This window comes from Salarias fasciatus, chromosome 13 (assembly GCF_902148845.1).
Source record: "Salarias fasciatus chromosome 13, fSalaFa1.1, whole genome shotgun sequence".
In the NCBI taxonomy this organism is placed as follows: Eukaryota; Metazoa; Chordata; class Actinopteri; order Blenniiformes; family Blenniidae; genus Salarias; species Salarias fasciatus.
In genome coordinates this window covers 18,381,183-18,398,883 of record NC_043757.1, presented here as the reverse complement: position 1 = coordinate 18,398,883, position 17,701 = coordinate 18,381,183, and the positions used below count along the sequence as shown (strand labels likewise).

The window sequence follows — 17,701 nt, the reverse complement described above, 5'->3', positions numbered from 1 at the left end:
TTATCGTAGATCCATCCACAACGATGTGCTGCGATGGTGATCTTATAAATATATCATGGCAAGGAAAGTTTGAGAAAGTGAGTATTGTCAGACCTGCTGAGAAAGCCAACACTCGATACAGTAGATTAACAGATGTGCGTACACCCCTGTGTCATAACACGTTTGAAAAAAACAAAAACACTGCAGTGATAGTTTTGAGTATTTCTTCTTTCTAATGAGCGAACCGTGAACACTTTGACATTGGTGACCCCGACATGATCAAAACCAAAAACCATGGTCTTCTCCCACAGTGGACAATGCACAATGCATTAGAATTAAAAGTATCATTTGAATTTATTTTGCAGTTTTCCTTTTATTCCCTGTAGTGACTTAGAAAATGTTCTTCCTGCACCTGTTTGTATTTCCTGTGATTATTCACACACTCAAAATAAAAATAAATGAAAAGATTGCTTTTCAATGTGCCTGCACAAAGTTTGATAGCCAAAGTTGCATAAACTACGGAAATGTTTCTCCAGCACAGCCATGTCAGCTCCCAGTGATGAACGTGTCCCATACAAAAAAGGATTTGGCAACGGTGGATTTTATCAGGCACAATGGTAAATGGAGATAGTTTTACAGCAACGCCATACAGCAGCAGTGATACTGTCATGTTTTCTGGAAAAATAGATTTTTTAACTCGCTGTAGTATCCTTACATTGAGTTTATGTGAGTTACAGTACGCATTTTAAAATTGCTTTCTGTTGTTTGCTTGAAAAAAAAAAGAAGAAATAATTCATCTATGGGAGCACCTATAAGTTTTTTTTTCTTCAAAAAGTAAGCAAATTCATGACAGTCGCCATACATACTTTCATACCTCTGCTTACTGTTTCTTTTGTTCATATTTGCTGATTGTGGGAGTCCACAGGTAACGCCAGGTCAGCATTGTAGGGCTGAAGTTAAATTTCCCCCATGAGAACAGTGAAGTAAAACACTGTACCGGACATGCTGGAATCCCCTCAGTTGATACAATTTGGAATAATCCCACACATACTACACACACGGGGGGTGTACACACTTCTGTAGCACATTATAGGTTAGGCTGTTGAACCAAAACACAAGTTACCACAACATGACTGGAATATCACTCGATTAAACAGTACTGCAACCAAAACACTGTCCAACTTAAAGTTTCAACCAAGGCATATGATGGTGTAATAATATTCATTACAAAAAAAAGCCACGACCACGCTGTTGAATTTCTTCCTGTACTTGAGAGAAAACAAACGGCTAAATGAACTTGATAAATAAAAAAAAATAATAAAAATACTGTAAACAATATCGTCAGTAGCTGCTCTTACAGTGTTGTGCTCATCAATGAAATCTGTACTTCCGTGCAGGCTTCAGATTGACGTACGTCTTCTTCATGTCCTCCGCCTCGTTTGTCTTCACGAGCTGATACCGCTCACCTTTGGTGGTGACCACTTGGTTGCTATGGTAACGAACTAGCTTCTTTGGAGCCTGCGACAACAAAAATCACACCATTAGGTTTGAGTGTATTCAGTGTGAAATCTGAGAATATTTATCGCGGCAGTCTTACATCTTTGGGAGCAACAGGCCGATGTGTCTTGTTATCCTCCTCTCTGTCCACGAGCATGTACCTGAAGACACCAAACACAGCCTTAACCAAACCGGAAGCAAACGAGTGAGGCCAGCGTCTTCTAAACGTGACACAAATGACCTTACTTTTCAAGGATGCTCTCTTTAAGCTTCTGGTCCGCCTGTGAGGAAATGTTTTTCCCATGGTTTACCTGATGCACCGTCAAAAAAAAAAAATTAGTCATCAGAACTCTGGACAAACACAGTGTGCTCAGATGCAGTTTGTTTGGGTGTGCAGTGGAGGCTGACATTGAAAGGAGAGGGGCTGAGCTGGACGTCTCCCTCGATGATGAGGCGCACAGCTTCCTCCATGTCTCCTTTGGCAATAGACAGCGCGCTGCGGGCCTCGGACAGACTGCACTTGGGAAACATCTCGAGCAGGTGTTGCTCCTGAGCCTCCCACTCAGACACTGGCAGCTGAACAGACACGCATTTAAAATTCCTCATTCCTAATGAAAATTACATCATCCAAGGACACACAGGAAGCTGCATCAACAGTGCAAGTAAGTGAGCTGCTGAAATGATAACCTTGGCAGTGGCGCCCTCTGTCGGTGTTTTAAGGCACTGCGTTTCTATTCCTGGTTGGGGCTCGTTGGGCATCTTGGCCACTTTCAATGTCAGTTCTGCAGTTGTTTCCTTCGGCGCATCATTTTCGTCATCAGCTAAAAAAGAACAACAAAGGAATCAGCTCCGACACACAGTGGGAAAAGTGTTCAGCAGATTATTTCTGTCTGCAACACATGCTAGAAGAGTAACAACACAATATCCATGAAATATGACAATAAAAACAATACCTGAGGTCCGAGCAGTCGCAAGCTTTGAAGCTAAACTGAACATCATTTCACAGACTTTCACGCTGTTAAAAAAAGGGGAAAACAAGCTGCATGACACAGTGAAATTGAAATATAAACAGGATTAGTAGAACTGATGTGAAACATGACAAAGCATCCCACTTCTGTTCTAACCTGACATATATTCACATAAACACAGACATGTTTTTTCTTCCCTTTCCACAACCTTTTCTCCAGCACGACCATCAAACCACAGGTGACTTACAAAATAGAGAAACAGCGGCTGTCTTTATACCTGTCTATTTCAGCAAAGCCCGGAATGTAAGCCTCCAGCATCTCTGTGAAGACCTCCACATCAAAGTTCTCCTCAACACTCTGCTGTGAGCCAAGATCCTCCAGGACTCCAGTTATGTAAGACAGGAGAACATCATCCAGTGTGCTGCAATAGAAGTAAGAAAGAAAAAAATGCAGCCATTGCAAAAACTAACCAAACAAGACGTCTCTTGCAATTACAATAAATCTGGGAAACACTTTACCTGAGGTCTGCATCAGGGATGTAAGTCTGAATAAACTCGTGCAGCGCATTGTGGATGATTTTGTGGAGGTCCATTGCTTTTCCCCTGCTTTGCTGAGAGAAAATACACGGTCAGAGAGAGAGAAGAGAGAGAGAGGCGAGGCTGCAAACCTTTCAATAACCAAACCATGAACCAAGTGTGGCACATACTTTCAGGCCAGTCTTACATGAGCCTGTTACAAAACCAGTCCTTACAAAAGCTTTTATTTTTTTGACAGGACGACGTTGACTTATTCTAAAGATCCCAAGTCGAGTTAGCGTATGTGTTGAAAAACAAAATAAAAAAAAAAAAAATACGAAGCTAACTATCAAGAAAACGTGCATTACTGCTCAGTGTTTAAATGACACAACAGCGCTCATCTGCAGCAGTTTAACAATCTCCATCACGTTAGCAGCTAATGGTTAATTATTAGCATGGATGCTAACCTACAATAAGCAAAACCACAAAGTCTGCAAGCGTGCAATAAAGTGGCACGCATATCGACACGCGTCTCCAACCTTATCTCTCTACATTCGCCAACAAGGTTAACCTTTATCTTTCATTCTTTTATCTTAGCAGAGAAATAGCGGCGGGCTGAGGGCGAATTAGCGCTAGCTGGTAGCTAACACACAGTAATAACAACAGGGCTAACGATGCTAACGCTTGAAAGCCGAGTCAAGCTCGTTTTTCTTTTTTTGAGCAAGTTCTCACGGGAACCAGACCTACTGTGACAGGATTTATGGAGACATGAATGTCAGATGTGTCCCCAGATGTGAGTGGAGAGGATGGATACACACTGGCTCTGCGATGCTCCGTAACCCGCACCATTCAAAATACCGCACGTCATTTCCCCTCAGTGTAAACAGCCCGGGGCAACAAACCTCAGTCCTGTTGTTTCACAGGGGGGAATTACAAACTGCTTATAGCTAATAATAATAATAAAAAAGTAATTAAAAAAAGTATTTCTCACCTTGCCTAGTTTTATAATGTAAAGATGGTGGTTTTGCATTTGAAGTGAGTGCAATACCTGTTTTATATGTTATCTTTTATTACGATACACAAATGTATTTATTCATGAAATCAGATTATACTGATCAACTTGTCTATTAGAAGTCTGTCTCAAACAGATAAAGTCTTGGATGCGCTGTAATTTTCATCTTCTCAAAGCATTAGTTGTTATATGTGGACCAAAACATCTGAGAGGGAAATTATCTCAGCTTAATAACACTGAATGGTATTACATTGACTTTCTCTGTGAGTAACCTGGGAGTTACTTTGACCAGAAGTTATCCTTCGTCTGTATGACTGCCTTTTTTCACCTGCCTAATGTCTCCAAAATTAGAAACATGTTGACTCAGAGTAATGGAGCATGCATTTTTTTCTCCATCCATCTATCTGCTGTACAATTTACTTCATTTGGGGTTGCAGTGGCAGCAAAGTAGTCTCTTTCAGCTGTCAGGCTCCCGTCATGAACCAGCTCACAGTTTCATTGAGGGGAGCTAACCCAGTCTCTACTTTTACCTTTCCTATTTAACAGTTCTGGCTCGACCAGGCCACCCTGGACTAATTTCTACTGCTGTAGGTTTAGATTGCTGGGAGGTCTACACAGAGTGGATTTTTTTCTGGTCTGTCTCATGTCTGTGCTCTTTCTTCTCTTTTAATAATGCCTTTATGCCTGGTAGATCAACTTTCAGTTCTTAAGGCATCTCACTAAAGAGCATTATGTTAGTGTTTAATGAGTCAGAAATTGGCTCCATGTTCCTCTGTAACTTCCTGCAGGGTCTTTGACAGTGAAAATGACAGTTTGTGTTCTGCCTTCTATGCCTCCATCAGGCCCGCAGAGAGTGGATTGGCCTGCTTTATGGCAATCTGTTTTGTTTGTTTGTTTATTTGTTTTACTTAAGAGATAAGAAAAAATTTCGTTCTATTCATCCCACCTTTTGAAATTCAGTCATCACAGCAGCTCATTGCACAAATGATATGAAAATAAGCATTTAAGGAATAATAAATATTCCAATATTGTTCATATTTAAAAGTAAGGTGTAAATAACCAACAGACAAACAAAAACACTGAGTTTTTCTTCTTCATCTGTCAAACTGTTTTAAGATGATTATTTTATCATTGATACTAAAAAGTATTGAATTGACAACCAGCTTCTCAGGAGCTGTTCTTAACTTTGAATATGATGGATCAAATACAGGGAAGTAATTTTACCAAATAAAATATGCTTCTTTATTTTTTTTCTCCTGTGGTTTCCTCTCATATATATTCAAATCATTATTTCTATCCAGCTCACGTGACTCTGCACGTGTCATTGATCGTTGTTCCGTCGTGACCGGAAGTCCTCGTGGCAGAGCTGCAGTTCAGGTAGTACAACTAAAAGAACTTTGGTTATTTCCTCTGACATTTATTTCCAAAGACGTCAAGATAATTTAGAAGGTTGTTTTTGGTCACAATATGTTCAGAGGCGCTTTTGGGCAATTTGCGCGATTGCGCAGCGCATTTTACCAATCCAAATTAGCATGCAATGGTCGCAACCTACCCATCCTACACTTTAGCAACCTATTGACCTTGCCCATGTATTTACCTTTGGATTCAATGTCCTCGAACGGGAGCACAAGACATAGAAGTAATTAACTAATTTCTGAGATATAAACAGTTGAATACCAATTATTAGTAATCAACACTAAAAAGAAAAGTATTTATGTTTGAAAGAAAAAAAATCTGTAGTTGAAGATGAATGGTATTGCAGCAGCATGCTTTAAATATGAATGTACTGTGATGCACTGAGGTAATCTTTTTCCAACATCCACATTGAAAACATTGGAAACTATAATAATCAGAAATCAGACTATTCAATCAATCAGGAGTATTGTCAGAAATATTTCAGCATCATAATGCAAAAAATTCTCTGTGTATTTGTGGTGGGGGGGTCCAGTCTGGGTCCTGAGGGACCCCTGTCCCGCATGTTTCAGGTCTGTCCCTGCTGTGGCACACCTGATTGCAATGAATATATCCATATTTGGTTTCCTTGGAGATAGGTGATGGCTTAATTGTTATATTCAGATGGGCTGATATACAGAACATGCCCAGTGAATGAAATACCTCCATCTTGATAATCGGGTGGTACCTTTTGACTGCTGCCTCTGTGTCAGTCACAGTGTTTTCAATGGATAAAAAGCCCCGCGCTCCATAAAAAGAGAAGAGGCAGTTATGTTTTATATCTGGCTGTCTTTGTATAAATGAAGGCTGTAGCATTTTAGTAGAATCTGTAAAATTGTTAAAGGCACTTGTCTGTGTGAAAGGAACTATGCTTCTTTTAGTTGAATAACATTAAAATGGTTTGACAGTTTTATGTTGTAAATCTTTCATGTACTCTTGGAGACCAATACGGGCTAAACATGTTTTGCTGTGAACTATTTCTGAAGTCAAAACCAGACATTTTAGGCTGTGCTGTAAACATTTGGAAGTAGAAGTTGATGTCTCCATGTCAAAAAGTATAATGAGTATAATGGAGAACATAACAAAATAACTGACAGTGAAAGTAATAGGCTGCAGCCTGATTGTGCCGTGGAGCTGAAATGTCGCCTTGACTTAAAATGATGACAGTAAATAATCAGCCAGCATTATTACTCCTCGTGTTTAATTGTAGTTTAAGTTGTTTTTGTTCAGTGTGTCAGAACGTCTCAGATTGTCCTCTTCAGACATTCATACATGGATCAGAATCATAGCAGGGGACTTTCATATTGAGCTTGATGTGTGTTCATTTTATTAGTCAAGAATCTGGCAAGTGGATAAATGTGAGGCTTTTCTTTAGTTCTCTTGTCAGAATCTGTGACTGTGTGGTCCACGTTAGGCGGGTAAAATAGTCTACTCTCACTTAGACCTTATCCAGATCCATACATAGTTGATGATGGAGGTGTTATCTGAGGCAGCATCAGTGATCTCATGAGATCCTGCTCTCAGTTACCGCCGCCCGTGTTGGTATTATAGCAGATATGTATGTGTAAATCATTAATGCCCGTTCGATTGTTTTCTTGCTGCCCTGGCAGTATCTCTTGCCGGCTGTAGTATTTCATGGAGGAAATATGGTACACGCCGCTGATAAAACAAGCAAAGAACAATTCTCAACTTGGCTGAACTCTGTTTCAACTCTGAGCTCATGGCTAGACAGGCGCAGCGGCGGAGGTATCGGGGAAGAGCGTGTAAACGCTACAGTGAAGGACAGCATTTTGTTTATCTGTGTGTTCACAGCTGACACATAACAGCAGCCTGCGAGCCATGGAACACCCCAACCATTTCCCTCCGATGTGTTGTGCTGTTACTTTCACAGGTGTATTAAAGTTGTACACGCTCGCTTCAGGCAACCTTTGCTTGTACAACACTTAAATAAACAAAATGCTACACTAACACAGACCACAGCCACGCCACATTTAGCGGAACATAAAACAGAATAACCTCCCATCCTCTCACTGACCTGTGTATAATCACATTTTCCATCTTTTCTAAGGTGAAGTTAACTGCTTAATGCAGCCTCTAATGTAACAGATCTGCTAAACTTCCAGCTTCAATTCTCCTTTAAAATAAAAAAAAAACTGAAGATGTCTGGACACTGGGTGGCAGCATTGAGTTATTAGAGACAGCAGGCCCCCTGTTTATTTTTCAGAGGGGATGATATGCTCTTTGGACCTTTAAGTAAGACAAAAAGCAATTTTAAATACATGTATCAAATTGACAACACACTGGCGTGTCTGGTTGCTTCCCTGATTATCTGTAAACACACACATAATCCCGAGCCGCCCTGTAATCCTAAAAATATAAGTTTAAATTACATTTAAGCAGTTTTTTGTTTTACTCACTGTCACTGAAATCTCCTTATGTTGTGTTGACATTTTAACCTTTCATTTCTGTGCGGTTTGTTTCCCAGCTTGCTTTTCTAATTTATTTTTATGGGTGAAGACAGACGTGCCTTTTTGATGCAGGCAGTGGCTTTTGAGAAAATGGAAGGCACGCATGTTTCAAAACGGGTTATTTCTAACAATGTCGAGGAAAACTGATAAAACCATGGATGTAATCATGTCCTTTAAAGAAAAAAACAATTTGACTTGAAAATAACAGAAACATTGAGTCTCTTCTGTTGTTGCACACATCAGAAAGCATTCAGCTGTTTGACAAATTAAATATAAAAACATGCTGGCAATTACTTAAATTAATGTACTCTATGTTTTATATTCACAGAAACTGTACTAGACAAGACAGTGGGTGAATAAGTTAAGCAGCAAAACATTATCCTTATGATTGTTTTAAGAATGTGGCAAAAAGAGAACATGATAAAATAGTTTCTTGAAAAGTGTGTAGTTGAAGTAATATATATGAACATTCCATTTAAAAGAACAAAAACTGTTCTGAAAACATCCGTCATTTTATTTCAACGTGTAAAATTAGATTTAACCGTTCACATTTTGCTCATTAATGTAAGTGAAAGGCGGCCCTTAATGTGTGCTAATGGTATGTTTATACAGTTCTGCTCCTATATGCCAGGGCACAATCAAGCATGTCCTGCAACAATGTGGAGGCAGGGCACATAATGTGGATATTGTACTGGTGGCACAGATTTCCATTTTCACATAGACAATAGGAACTGGGGGTTGGCTGAGGCGACGTCTGAGAGAGAGAGAGAGAGAGAGAAAGAGAGAGAGAGAGGGAGAGAAAAAAAATAATTTTACAGTTCTCATCAGACTCCCCAAAACACTGAATGATTTACTGCCAAATTAATTACCCTTTACCCAACTTTAGACAATAATGCTCCGAGCTGTCTGTTGGAACAGTATTCTTCTATTAACGTTCAATTTGCAGTTCAGCCAGAGTGACTTCATATTTAGATTTTATTGTATTTTCTCAGTGAACGTGTGGCATTGCATCCACAATAGAAAGGCTGAGAATTATGTGGTATTCGCAGTCGAATCACCTGTGCGGCAGAGATGGGATCGGCACATTCTTGTCAATGGAGAGTTTGTTAAAAAATTGTTCTAAAGCATGACAAAAGGTGCATTTACAGGGTGAATTCAAGCACAGTGCAGTTTAATTAAAGGAAACTTTTACAATATAAGTCCTCCTTCATAATCATAACCCATGTTTAATCAAATTTGGGACTTATTAATCATCATTTCACCTTTCTCTGCTTGGTTTGTGACGGTCAGGTGATTCGAAGTGATCGTGTGCAGGTTTTTTTTACAAGTACAGTGTTAAGAATGCTTGTGAAATTAAAGTTGGCACATGTTTTGTAATAGAAAGTACCACTACACACTTCTCTTCTTCAAAAGAATTGACTTGAAATGAGTTGGAGCGCAGTCTTAAGGTTATGCGGGCTGTTGTTGGAGCAGCCGATCCAGATCCTGGCCCCCATATGTGGGCCTGCTGCCTTCCCGTCTGCCTCCGGAAACGGTCACCCGGCGGCCCACTGGCACTTTCTCCATCCTTTCAAAAACTTCCACAGTCGGACACAAACAGTGAAGCGCCAGACTGGTTCTGCAGGAAATGTTGATTCCTATTGATAAAACAATTTAATTAACAGAGGAAAAACCGACACGTCCTCGGAGATGCAGTTGTTAAACCCGAACTTAAGTGCTCGGGTGAAGTTTTGTGTAGCGACGACAGATGGGCGCAATAAGCAGAGCGATGCAAAACACAACCGGCTCGGGTTCATCCCAGCAAATGAATCGGTCTCCCCTGTCTTGGTCTGTGTGTCTCTGTTGTGCAGTCGATAGGTTAACCTGCCCGTGGCATCCATCTTTTGCGGCCCCCCCTCGCATTACCATTGATCTGAGGGAAATAAAGAGCACATGTGTTATTATATACAGCCCAGAAAAACACCCTCTCACAGTGATGGAGTGAACAGTCCAAATGTATGAAATATTGCCCCTCCAACATATTCCGTCTTCCTGTCAATAGTGCAGCCTTTGCCCATAAGCTGGATCAATAGGGACTTATCTTTTCATGATAACACATAACAATGTTGTCTGTTGTCTTTTTCTGATATCGAAGCTCTAATTCCACCCCGCCGCCTTTTTTAAATCACCAGCGCTGATATGTATATTTAAACGTTAATTTATAACCATTCCTCTTTTTTTCCTCCTAAGCGAACTGGCGCGGGCCCGCTAGTCTCAGACTTGGCAGTTGCAAATTTACATGTTGGTTTTCTGGACGTTTCTCTGAAGCTTTTGGGGGTCTCTCATGTGTGAGACTGCTCAGCAGAGAGAAGACACCCCTCTGTAAAAACATCTGTTGTGGAAATGGCTGTCAGACTCCCTTTTGCGGGCTCCGTCTCTTCTTTGCACAGAGATTGTCATTTGTTTTGATCATTTACGTGGGTGAAGGAATAATGATAAAGAATCGGCAGAACGCGGCCGTGCACTGGAGCTGTCTCCGGGAGGTTGTGTCTGTTTTCTTTATGGAAGGGAACACTTCCGTCTTGTTTCACCGGCGACGTGGGCTGCACATCGAGGCATGTCATTTAACCGGTGTTATTTAATCTGAAAAGTGCACTACATCGCTTTCTGTGTGATATAATGAAGTGAAGTTTTTAGAAATATCTTGCAATTAACCATTTCAGTAAGCATACTTTTGCCAGTGTTATCGACAGCCTGCATGGAGATGATTGGAAAAAAAAAAAGCTCTTCAGTTATTCAGGCTGTGATAATTGTCATGATATATGGAAAAAGTCACTAAGGGAGAGAAATTTCGACTGTTTCAAATTGTTTCAAGTGATTGTTTTGTAAAAAAAATGTGATTCATTTTGCAAGAAAATCACAGGTTTGCATGAGAGAATGAAGCAGGCGATGTTATTTAATAGGTTTTATCTTACACTGAAAGCTGTAAATAATCACAATCCAGGTAATAGGAGTTGAGTTTGCTGTCTGGATTCCTGAAATTTATTGTCAGTAAAAGCTTTGCGATATTACTTCTTCCTTCAGAATGGCCCAGGGTGCGGCGACGGCGCCGTTCTCCACCTACACCATGTGGAAGTGTTTTGAAAGCACCTGTCCAGCGGCCGCCACGAGGCTCGCCGCCCCCCCCAGTCCTCTGCAGGTCAGCTGCCATTCATCTCAGTCACAGTGCTCTCCTCCTTTTCTTTTCTCTCCCCCCCCCACTGCTGAACAGCAAAGGCAACTCAAATGTATTCTGAAATAATTCGCCGCTTTGAATAAATTTAGGAGGAGTGCGTGCAGAAAGTTTAATCAACTGACGCTGCCATGCTTGAATGTTTTTGTGTGTGCATGTTTTTTCAGAGACCTCTCTCAACTGCTAAATTACTGAGGTGTTCAATCATTAGAGCCAATTAAGGAATTTATGTAAGTCTATTTTGACAGCTGACTAACACAACCTGGACAGATACACATCCTGTATAAGTTAAAACACTTTTTGTTTTTTAATGGCAAACACAATTTCTTCACAATGTCCAAATTTTATTCCAAAAGTTTAAAACACTAAAATCAAAGCAAAGCACAGTTTGCTTTCTTATCCTGTAAACTGAAGTCAGTGATGTGTTTTAGTGTAGTTGTTAATGAAACATGCCGTGTCACCATACGTACCTATAGCTTCCATACATAATTAAATAAAATCACACTAAACATGCAAATGAAATTTGGCATTTAACCAGCTAAACATTGTGAGACTTGGTTTTTAAATGTGCGAAGGCATCTTCGTCTTAAATTATTCATAACAGTAAGATCCCTGTGTGAATTAATGGGACGCCTGTTCGTGTGTGTGTGTGTGTGTGTGTCTGATTTCCCTGCAGAACAGGTGAGTGTTTGAGCAGGGTGACACCTCATAAACTAGCTGATAACCTGTTCTTCTGTCTCCTTATCTGTCTTCCAGACAATCCCGGCTCCCTGAGCGCGTTGTCGTTTCCCCTCAGGCCCATTATCAGATCCCCTCCGTGGGCTCCCAGGAGCTGCGGTTATTGTGGACGACGCTGCTTTTATAGCCTCATGATGCCTCTGACAACACCGCTTTTTATGAGTGAGTACATGTTGTCTGCCAGTTGTTAGGATGCGAGTTCCCCTCTTTTGTTTGGCTGTGAAACTTCCCTCAAAGTTAGATTTTTTTTTTGAACGTCAAAATCATGATACATTTCTCTTTTTTTGCAAAGTAAAAGAGGATTATTGCAAATGTGGCAATTTAGTATTTTTTTTTTTAAGTTTATTACAGAAGTCAAAATTCAGAGCAGTTTAAATATTGCATTAAATATATCTAAGAAATTGAATAAGACAAGCCAAACAAAAGCTTGTCTCAGTATTTAATGTCATTGTTCTGACACTATTTTCACTTACTGTATCATCAATCATCTTTTTCCAATCCCGTTTCAGCAGTGATTGGCCCCCCTGCTATCTGTGGGAAGCATGTTATCTTCCTCTGCCATTCATGTACACATTTATTGGCTTCCAACTCTCTGGGATCAATCTTTTGGCCACCAGAGGAGCATAACTAATGGCAACATTAGAATGGCTTTGTGAGAGGGACTGGCCGGATGCGGTTTAACCAAGCAGGAAATAATCTAGGATTTTATATCCTGCATGAATGGCCATAGGATATGCTGAGAATAAATTAATCCCCCCTTCCAAAATTTTAGCGGTGAGGTTATCTTTTGAATGAAACAGTCTAAAAAAGCCAGGCGGATTTCTCTGCCCCATTTTTATGGGGACGATGTTTTGCTCCCCTGCGTGCACGTGTGGAATTTCTTTCCAGATAATGATCGCCATCTTAATGCTCCGGCAGGGTCAGGCTATCCATTCTCTCCCTCTGACCACCGGTCTAGACGGTCTCCCTCCGCAAAGCCTTTTCGCCCTTCCTTTTAAAGACCCACTTCTGTTTTCCTGTTGTGCCCAAACAAGGATTTTATAAAATGGGTGACATCGCCACACAAGCTGTCTGTCGAATCCCCCTTAATTAAAGTGACGTTTAAAGCCTTCCTCAGACACTAATAAACCCCCTCTCCATTAAGATCCTCCTAATTACTGTGTGCAAAGGAAAAAGGGGGACACACACAGACAGACAGTGTGGAGGTAAGCCTGCTGGCATTTGGCCTCATAAGCTGAGCGCCACACAAAAGAAAATGTCCCCTGGGTTACCCATCCTACCAGAGAGACTCCTTTTTTTTTTTTTTTCCAGCATCACTCCCCCTCTTCTGTTTTCTTGTGAATGAAAGTATATGACATGTGGTCCTGGCTGTCCATTCACAGAGCTGGAGGAATGTGTGAATTAGGGGTTTTGAATGAGGACTGAATCGCAGCCACCTGATTAGTCATTAAGAAAGCTTTTGACATCAGCTTTGTTTGGACGTGCGTGATGGAGGTGAGAGTGCTGTCATCTATAAAACACCCATTCACTCAGCTGAGGCTGATTGGAAAAGATGAGCAGCTTAAACTTAGGCCGTCCATTGTTTTCTTAGAAAACATAAAGCAAACTCTTATGAAGAAACTAGAATATCTGCAGTGTTAAATTGTGCTTCTCTGTTTTTTGAAAAGAGATTTGTATTCTTTCATACAATGAGCTTTAACTGTCCACACACACACATACACACACACACTCAAGGTACAGGGTTGCTCCAGCTGCACGGTGGAGGCGAACCCAGAAAGGTTAAACGTGTTTGGTTCATGGCCTGGTCTGCAGATTAATGACATTAACGAAGTTTCCATTATTCGCGCAACTGGGGGAGACAAGGGCGTCCATGCGGAAAGCCACATGACCGACGCAGAGATAAGAGAAAATGAAATACGTCTTCGCGGAGACAGGAGGGGCCAGGAAGTGCCACTCCAAATTAGCCGCAGGCCCAGTTTGTTGTTACTTCATTAACCCAACAGCCCCGGGAAAAATAAAAAGCAGGGTCACAACCTCTCAGCAGCAGGGAGGCCTGCAAATCACACAGAAACTCCCTCAAACTTAGATTGGATGCAACTGTTGCCTCAGTAAACAGTAAAATTCATGGAGGAAGGCTGTCATTATAAAACTGTCTTTGCATTGTCAGTCGTTTCATTAATTAAATCTTATTAACTATACACACTGCTTTGAGTTATATTTTAGATGAATCAATCAGTTAAGAAAATGACATACCTGCAATTACCTTGTTTGGTTAATTGTTTAGGAAATTCTGAAACAAAAAAAATATAAATATATTCATCAAATGCGATTCTGAAAATGTTCAGAATTCAACGTCAGTTTTTCCACCTGCACCGACTTCCAGTGCTCCGCTCAGACGGCGTCCCTGACGGAGGAGACCTCATCCCATCACACTCTTCAATGCCTGACAGTCGCATCAATAATATAAAGTCATTATCAGCTGTTCTACAGATGAGAATAAAAAGCATATTACAGGAGCATCAATATTAGATAATGCGCATTGTGCTGTGTCTGTTGCTCTTTAACATTTGCTGGTGTACTTCAAAACAAAGCCGAGGTGTATAATGCCGCCCTTGTTGTTGTAACACGAGCTGCACACTGGTTCTTTATTTGCAGGCAGTGACTTTATTAGAGTCTATGGTTACAGACCCTTGGAAGGAGGGCTATTGTATTCTCACCCCTTCTCTGGCAAACATACCTCTGCTGCTCTCGTTCCTTTTGTACACTCCTCATAACAAGCAGACCTAATGTGACCTGAAATCTGAAGCTACCTGTGTTACTTAGACGTTTTTGGAGTCTTGTTCATAATAATTCACTTTATTTATTTTCATGGAAGTCTGTTTTCTTCTGAGTATGTAATGTTTATTCCCTAAAATTTAGTTAAAGCTAAGTTATTCATGCATTTCCCTGAGTTTTTTTTTTTTTCCCCCTCTCACTGTCACACACGCTCGCCCAGACCCACTCAGCAACATGGATGAGCAGCAGCTGACTTGGCGAGAAAGTCTGTGGCACAGGTAGACAGAAGCAGGGTCCAGCGAGTATCTACTGAGGCTGCAGACACATCTGCCTGCTTGATTTCACCTGGTAACTGAGCATGTAGTATTTACTTCTCGGCTGAAATGCAATCAGGGACTGGTAGCTGGCAAGGAAGCAATGAGCCTGCGATTAGCTCCAGTCCCCTCCTCCTCCGGTCCCACCTCGCAAGAAGTGAGGAAGTTTGACTTCAAGAAAGATGCTTTGCAACAATTTAGTATCTGACAGTTTAAACTGAAAAAGGAAAAAGTTGTACGGAGGAGCAAAGAAAAAAGAATCCTTTGCTTGTTTAGCTTGATACGGTGCATTCAAATAGTGTGATGTTAATAATAAAGCATTAACTTTAATAAGAATGAAATCAGGATTTAAGGTCTTGCTTATGGAAAAACACAAAGGCTCACTGTTTGAGGCGAGTCTTAAAAGCATCATTATGAGTTTGTTCATAGCTGACGACAAGAGCCTCGTGAATTCCTGATGATGAACGTAATAGTGACACCGCTGAGGTTCTTACGGTAGAGCGCTCCCTGTGTGCATATAAACATTTTACATCCTCGAGACAAGAGTCACCTCTCTAATCTGGCTGAAGGAGTGTGTGGAGAGGCCCTTTATCTCACCCTGCTTTAACCGGTTGCTCACAGAAGAGCCATTTACCTCCACTAATGGGGAGTGAGTCTTTCACCGGGACCCGTTTGCCTCTCAACCCCCTGAAAGAAAAGTTTGCCAGAGAGGAGACATTAAGAAAACCAGTTAATCTGCAGCAGTCTGTCTGTGTCTGCCCAGGGAGTGGACCCAGCTCCTTGGTGCCTTTTCAAGAGGCTTCTCTTCTCAACAACTATAGAAGTGTTAGATCAGCACTTTCCTCAGTTGCTCCGATAAAGTCACAGCGGTTGAACAACTAAGTGTTTAGTCCTTTCTGGTCTTTGTTTATTGAGTTTGAAAGCTTTGGACAAACCTTTACTGTGCACTGCATAGTTTGTATTTATTGCAAAATGTCTCGTCACCTTATTTCCAAAGAACTTACTGCATGTCCAGCTCTGTGAGGAGTTTAATAGCACCTTTGGTTGAATACTAAAATTATGTAATATCTTTTCAGCAACTGCAAGGTTTGCTTGGTCATTTTAGTAAATACAGGTGTTGGTATTAAAGCTATCCGTAAGTACAGCTGAGGCACAGAAGAAAATGTCATTAATTTTAACAGAAACAGTCATTGGTTTTTTTAAACAAGAAAAATGCACATTATCACATTAATCTAAATGTTTGCCAAAACATGATTTTTTAAAAATCTGTATTCCTTGTATAAAAGTTAGAATCTCTCTAAAAAGAGAAAAAAATTACAGCTTGTTCAAATTACAAGTTTCCTGGATCATCTGTGATAATGTAATTACAATGAAAAAAAGACATGTAGATGAAAACGTTCTTCAGGAAATCCTTAAACATGCAGCACAATCAATAATTCATTCTCATAATTTTATAAGAAATGTTGATTGAAGAAGACCAGCGATGAGCTGCAGTGTTGAATACTCAGTATATAAATTTATTATAGGTTGGCCAGCGCATAATCCTTAAATAGGCTTAGCTGCTGAAGCTTAATTTCCCAATATTTCTTTTTTTGGAAGGTGCTGCACACTCTGGACCAAATGGTGGCGCTACCCGACAAAGTCATTATTTACCATTTGTTGATAAACCTCAAAAAAGATGTTAAAAATGTATGTTTTCAGTTTGCTTTGTGAGTAGGACTGATCTGAAGCACGACACGCAGGAGTTTTTGATGTATCGCAGATCTTTGCTTGTGCATTGCGCACGAGATGCTGTTTCATCCATATAGGTGCAAGTTCAGTATTAAATTTTGACGATAACGCAGGTCAGACCTGGTGACGGTGCTCGGAAGGGAAAGTTGTGCACTAATGGAGCAAATTCCTGCCTCTCTACTCTACGGTGATCGAATTGCTTTATAACCTAAAGACTGAGCAAAATGTTGATATTAGAGGGCTGGTTTACCACCCTTATAAACCAGTCAGTGAAGCCTTACTCGCTCTCTGAAAAGATCCTGCACCAGGAGGAGCTGAAGCCCCGCCACAATCACACCCAGTCACTGTTACTTACCTTTGTTTGTGACAGTGGGGGCCGTTAACCCTCAGACACTCAGTCTTTACTGACCATTTATGGAGCAATCCTACTGTGGCAGGAGTGGCGGACCAAGGTCATTAGTGGCTGAAGCGAGAGTGACCTGTCGTTAAAGACATGCCAAATAAACACAGGAGGGACTCTGGAGAATGGGGGGGCTAATCCCGGTAGGTAGCCACAGTGGCAGGTAGCTGCCAGGGTGGGATTACCAGGGAAAAAAAAAAAAAAAAAAAGTGTGTGTGAGGCAGGTGCGGGGTGAGATAATAGCGGCTGTGTTTGAGTGAATTTTTAGCGCCGCGGCATGAAAACGCAGAGGGCAGAAATAACAGGGGCAAGACGCATCAAGAGCCCATATAAAATACAACGCATTCAAACACACACCCTCCCTCTCTCTCTCTCTTCTCTCTCTCTCCCTCTCTCACCCGCTTGTGTTTCACGACAGATGCCGTATGGACGGCTGTATTCTCGGCAGTGAAGGAGGTGCCCTGAGGGTGTCTGCTGTCAGACAGTACACCAGGGATCATCTGTGACACGCTGACACCGATCCCCTCGTGTCACACACAATGCTGCTCTAACACCACTATCTGTGTAAAGCGTGTGACTGTGTGTGTTTCAAATATACCACCACACATTTATTCATTCCTCATCACACAGCAGCGGGTTTT

The 17,701-nt window shown here is 41.1% G+C and overlaps 1 protein-coding gene across 4 annotated transcripts; it reads right to left on the bottom strand.

Annotated features, from left to right (window-relative positions):
- Positions 1 to 585: 585 nt before the first annotated feature.
- cuedc2 (CUE domain containing 2) lies at positions 586 to 15,420 on the bottom strand. Of its 4 annotated transcripts, none has more exons than XM_030106734.1 (10): positions 15,409 to 15,420; positions 3,707 to 3,776; positions 2,963 to 3,049; positions 2,722 to 2,865; positions 2,430 to 2,491; positions 2,164 to 2,297; positions 1,885 to 2,052; positions 1,723 to 1,787; positions 1,577 to 1,637; positions 586 to 1,497 (listed from the first exon to the last, which is right to left on the bottom strand). In XM_030106734.1, the coding sequence occupies exons 3-10, from the start codon at positions 3,034 to 3,036 to the stop codon at positions 1,351 to 1,353; spliced, it is 855 nt and encodes a 284-aa protein (XP_029962594.1). In that variant the 5' UTR covers positions 3,037 to 3,049; positions 3,707 to 3,776; positions 15,409 to 15,420; the 3' UTR covers positions 586 to 1,350. The 4 variants fall into 4 exon arrangements, with proteins under 4 accessions (XP_029962594.1, XP_029962593.1, XP_029962592.1 ...); XM_030106733.1 differs by having other exon boundaries at positions 2,963 to 3,054; positions 15,409 to 15,414; XM_030106732.1 differs by lacking the exon at positions 15,409 to 15,420 and having other exon boundaries at positions 2,963 to 3,054; positions 3,707 to 3,808.
- Between the last annotated feature and the right edge of the window lie 2,281 nt (positions 15,421 to 17,701).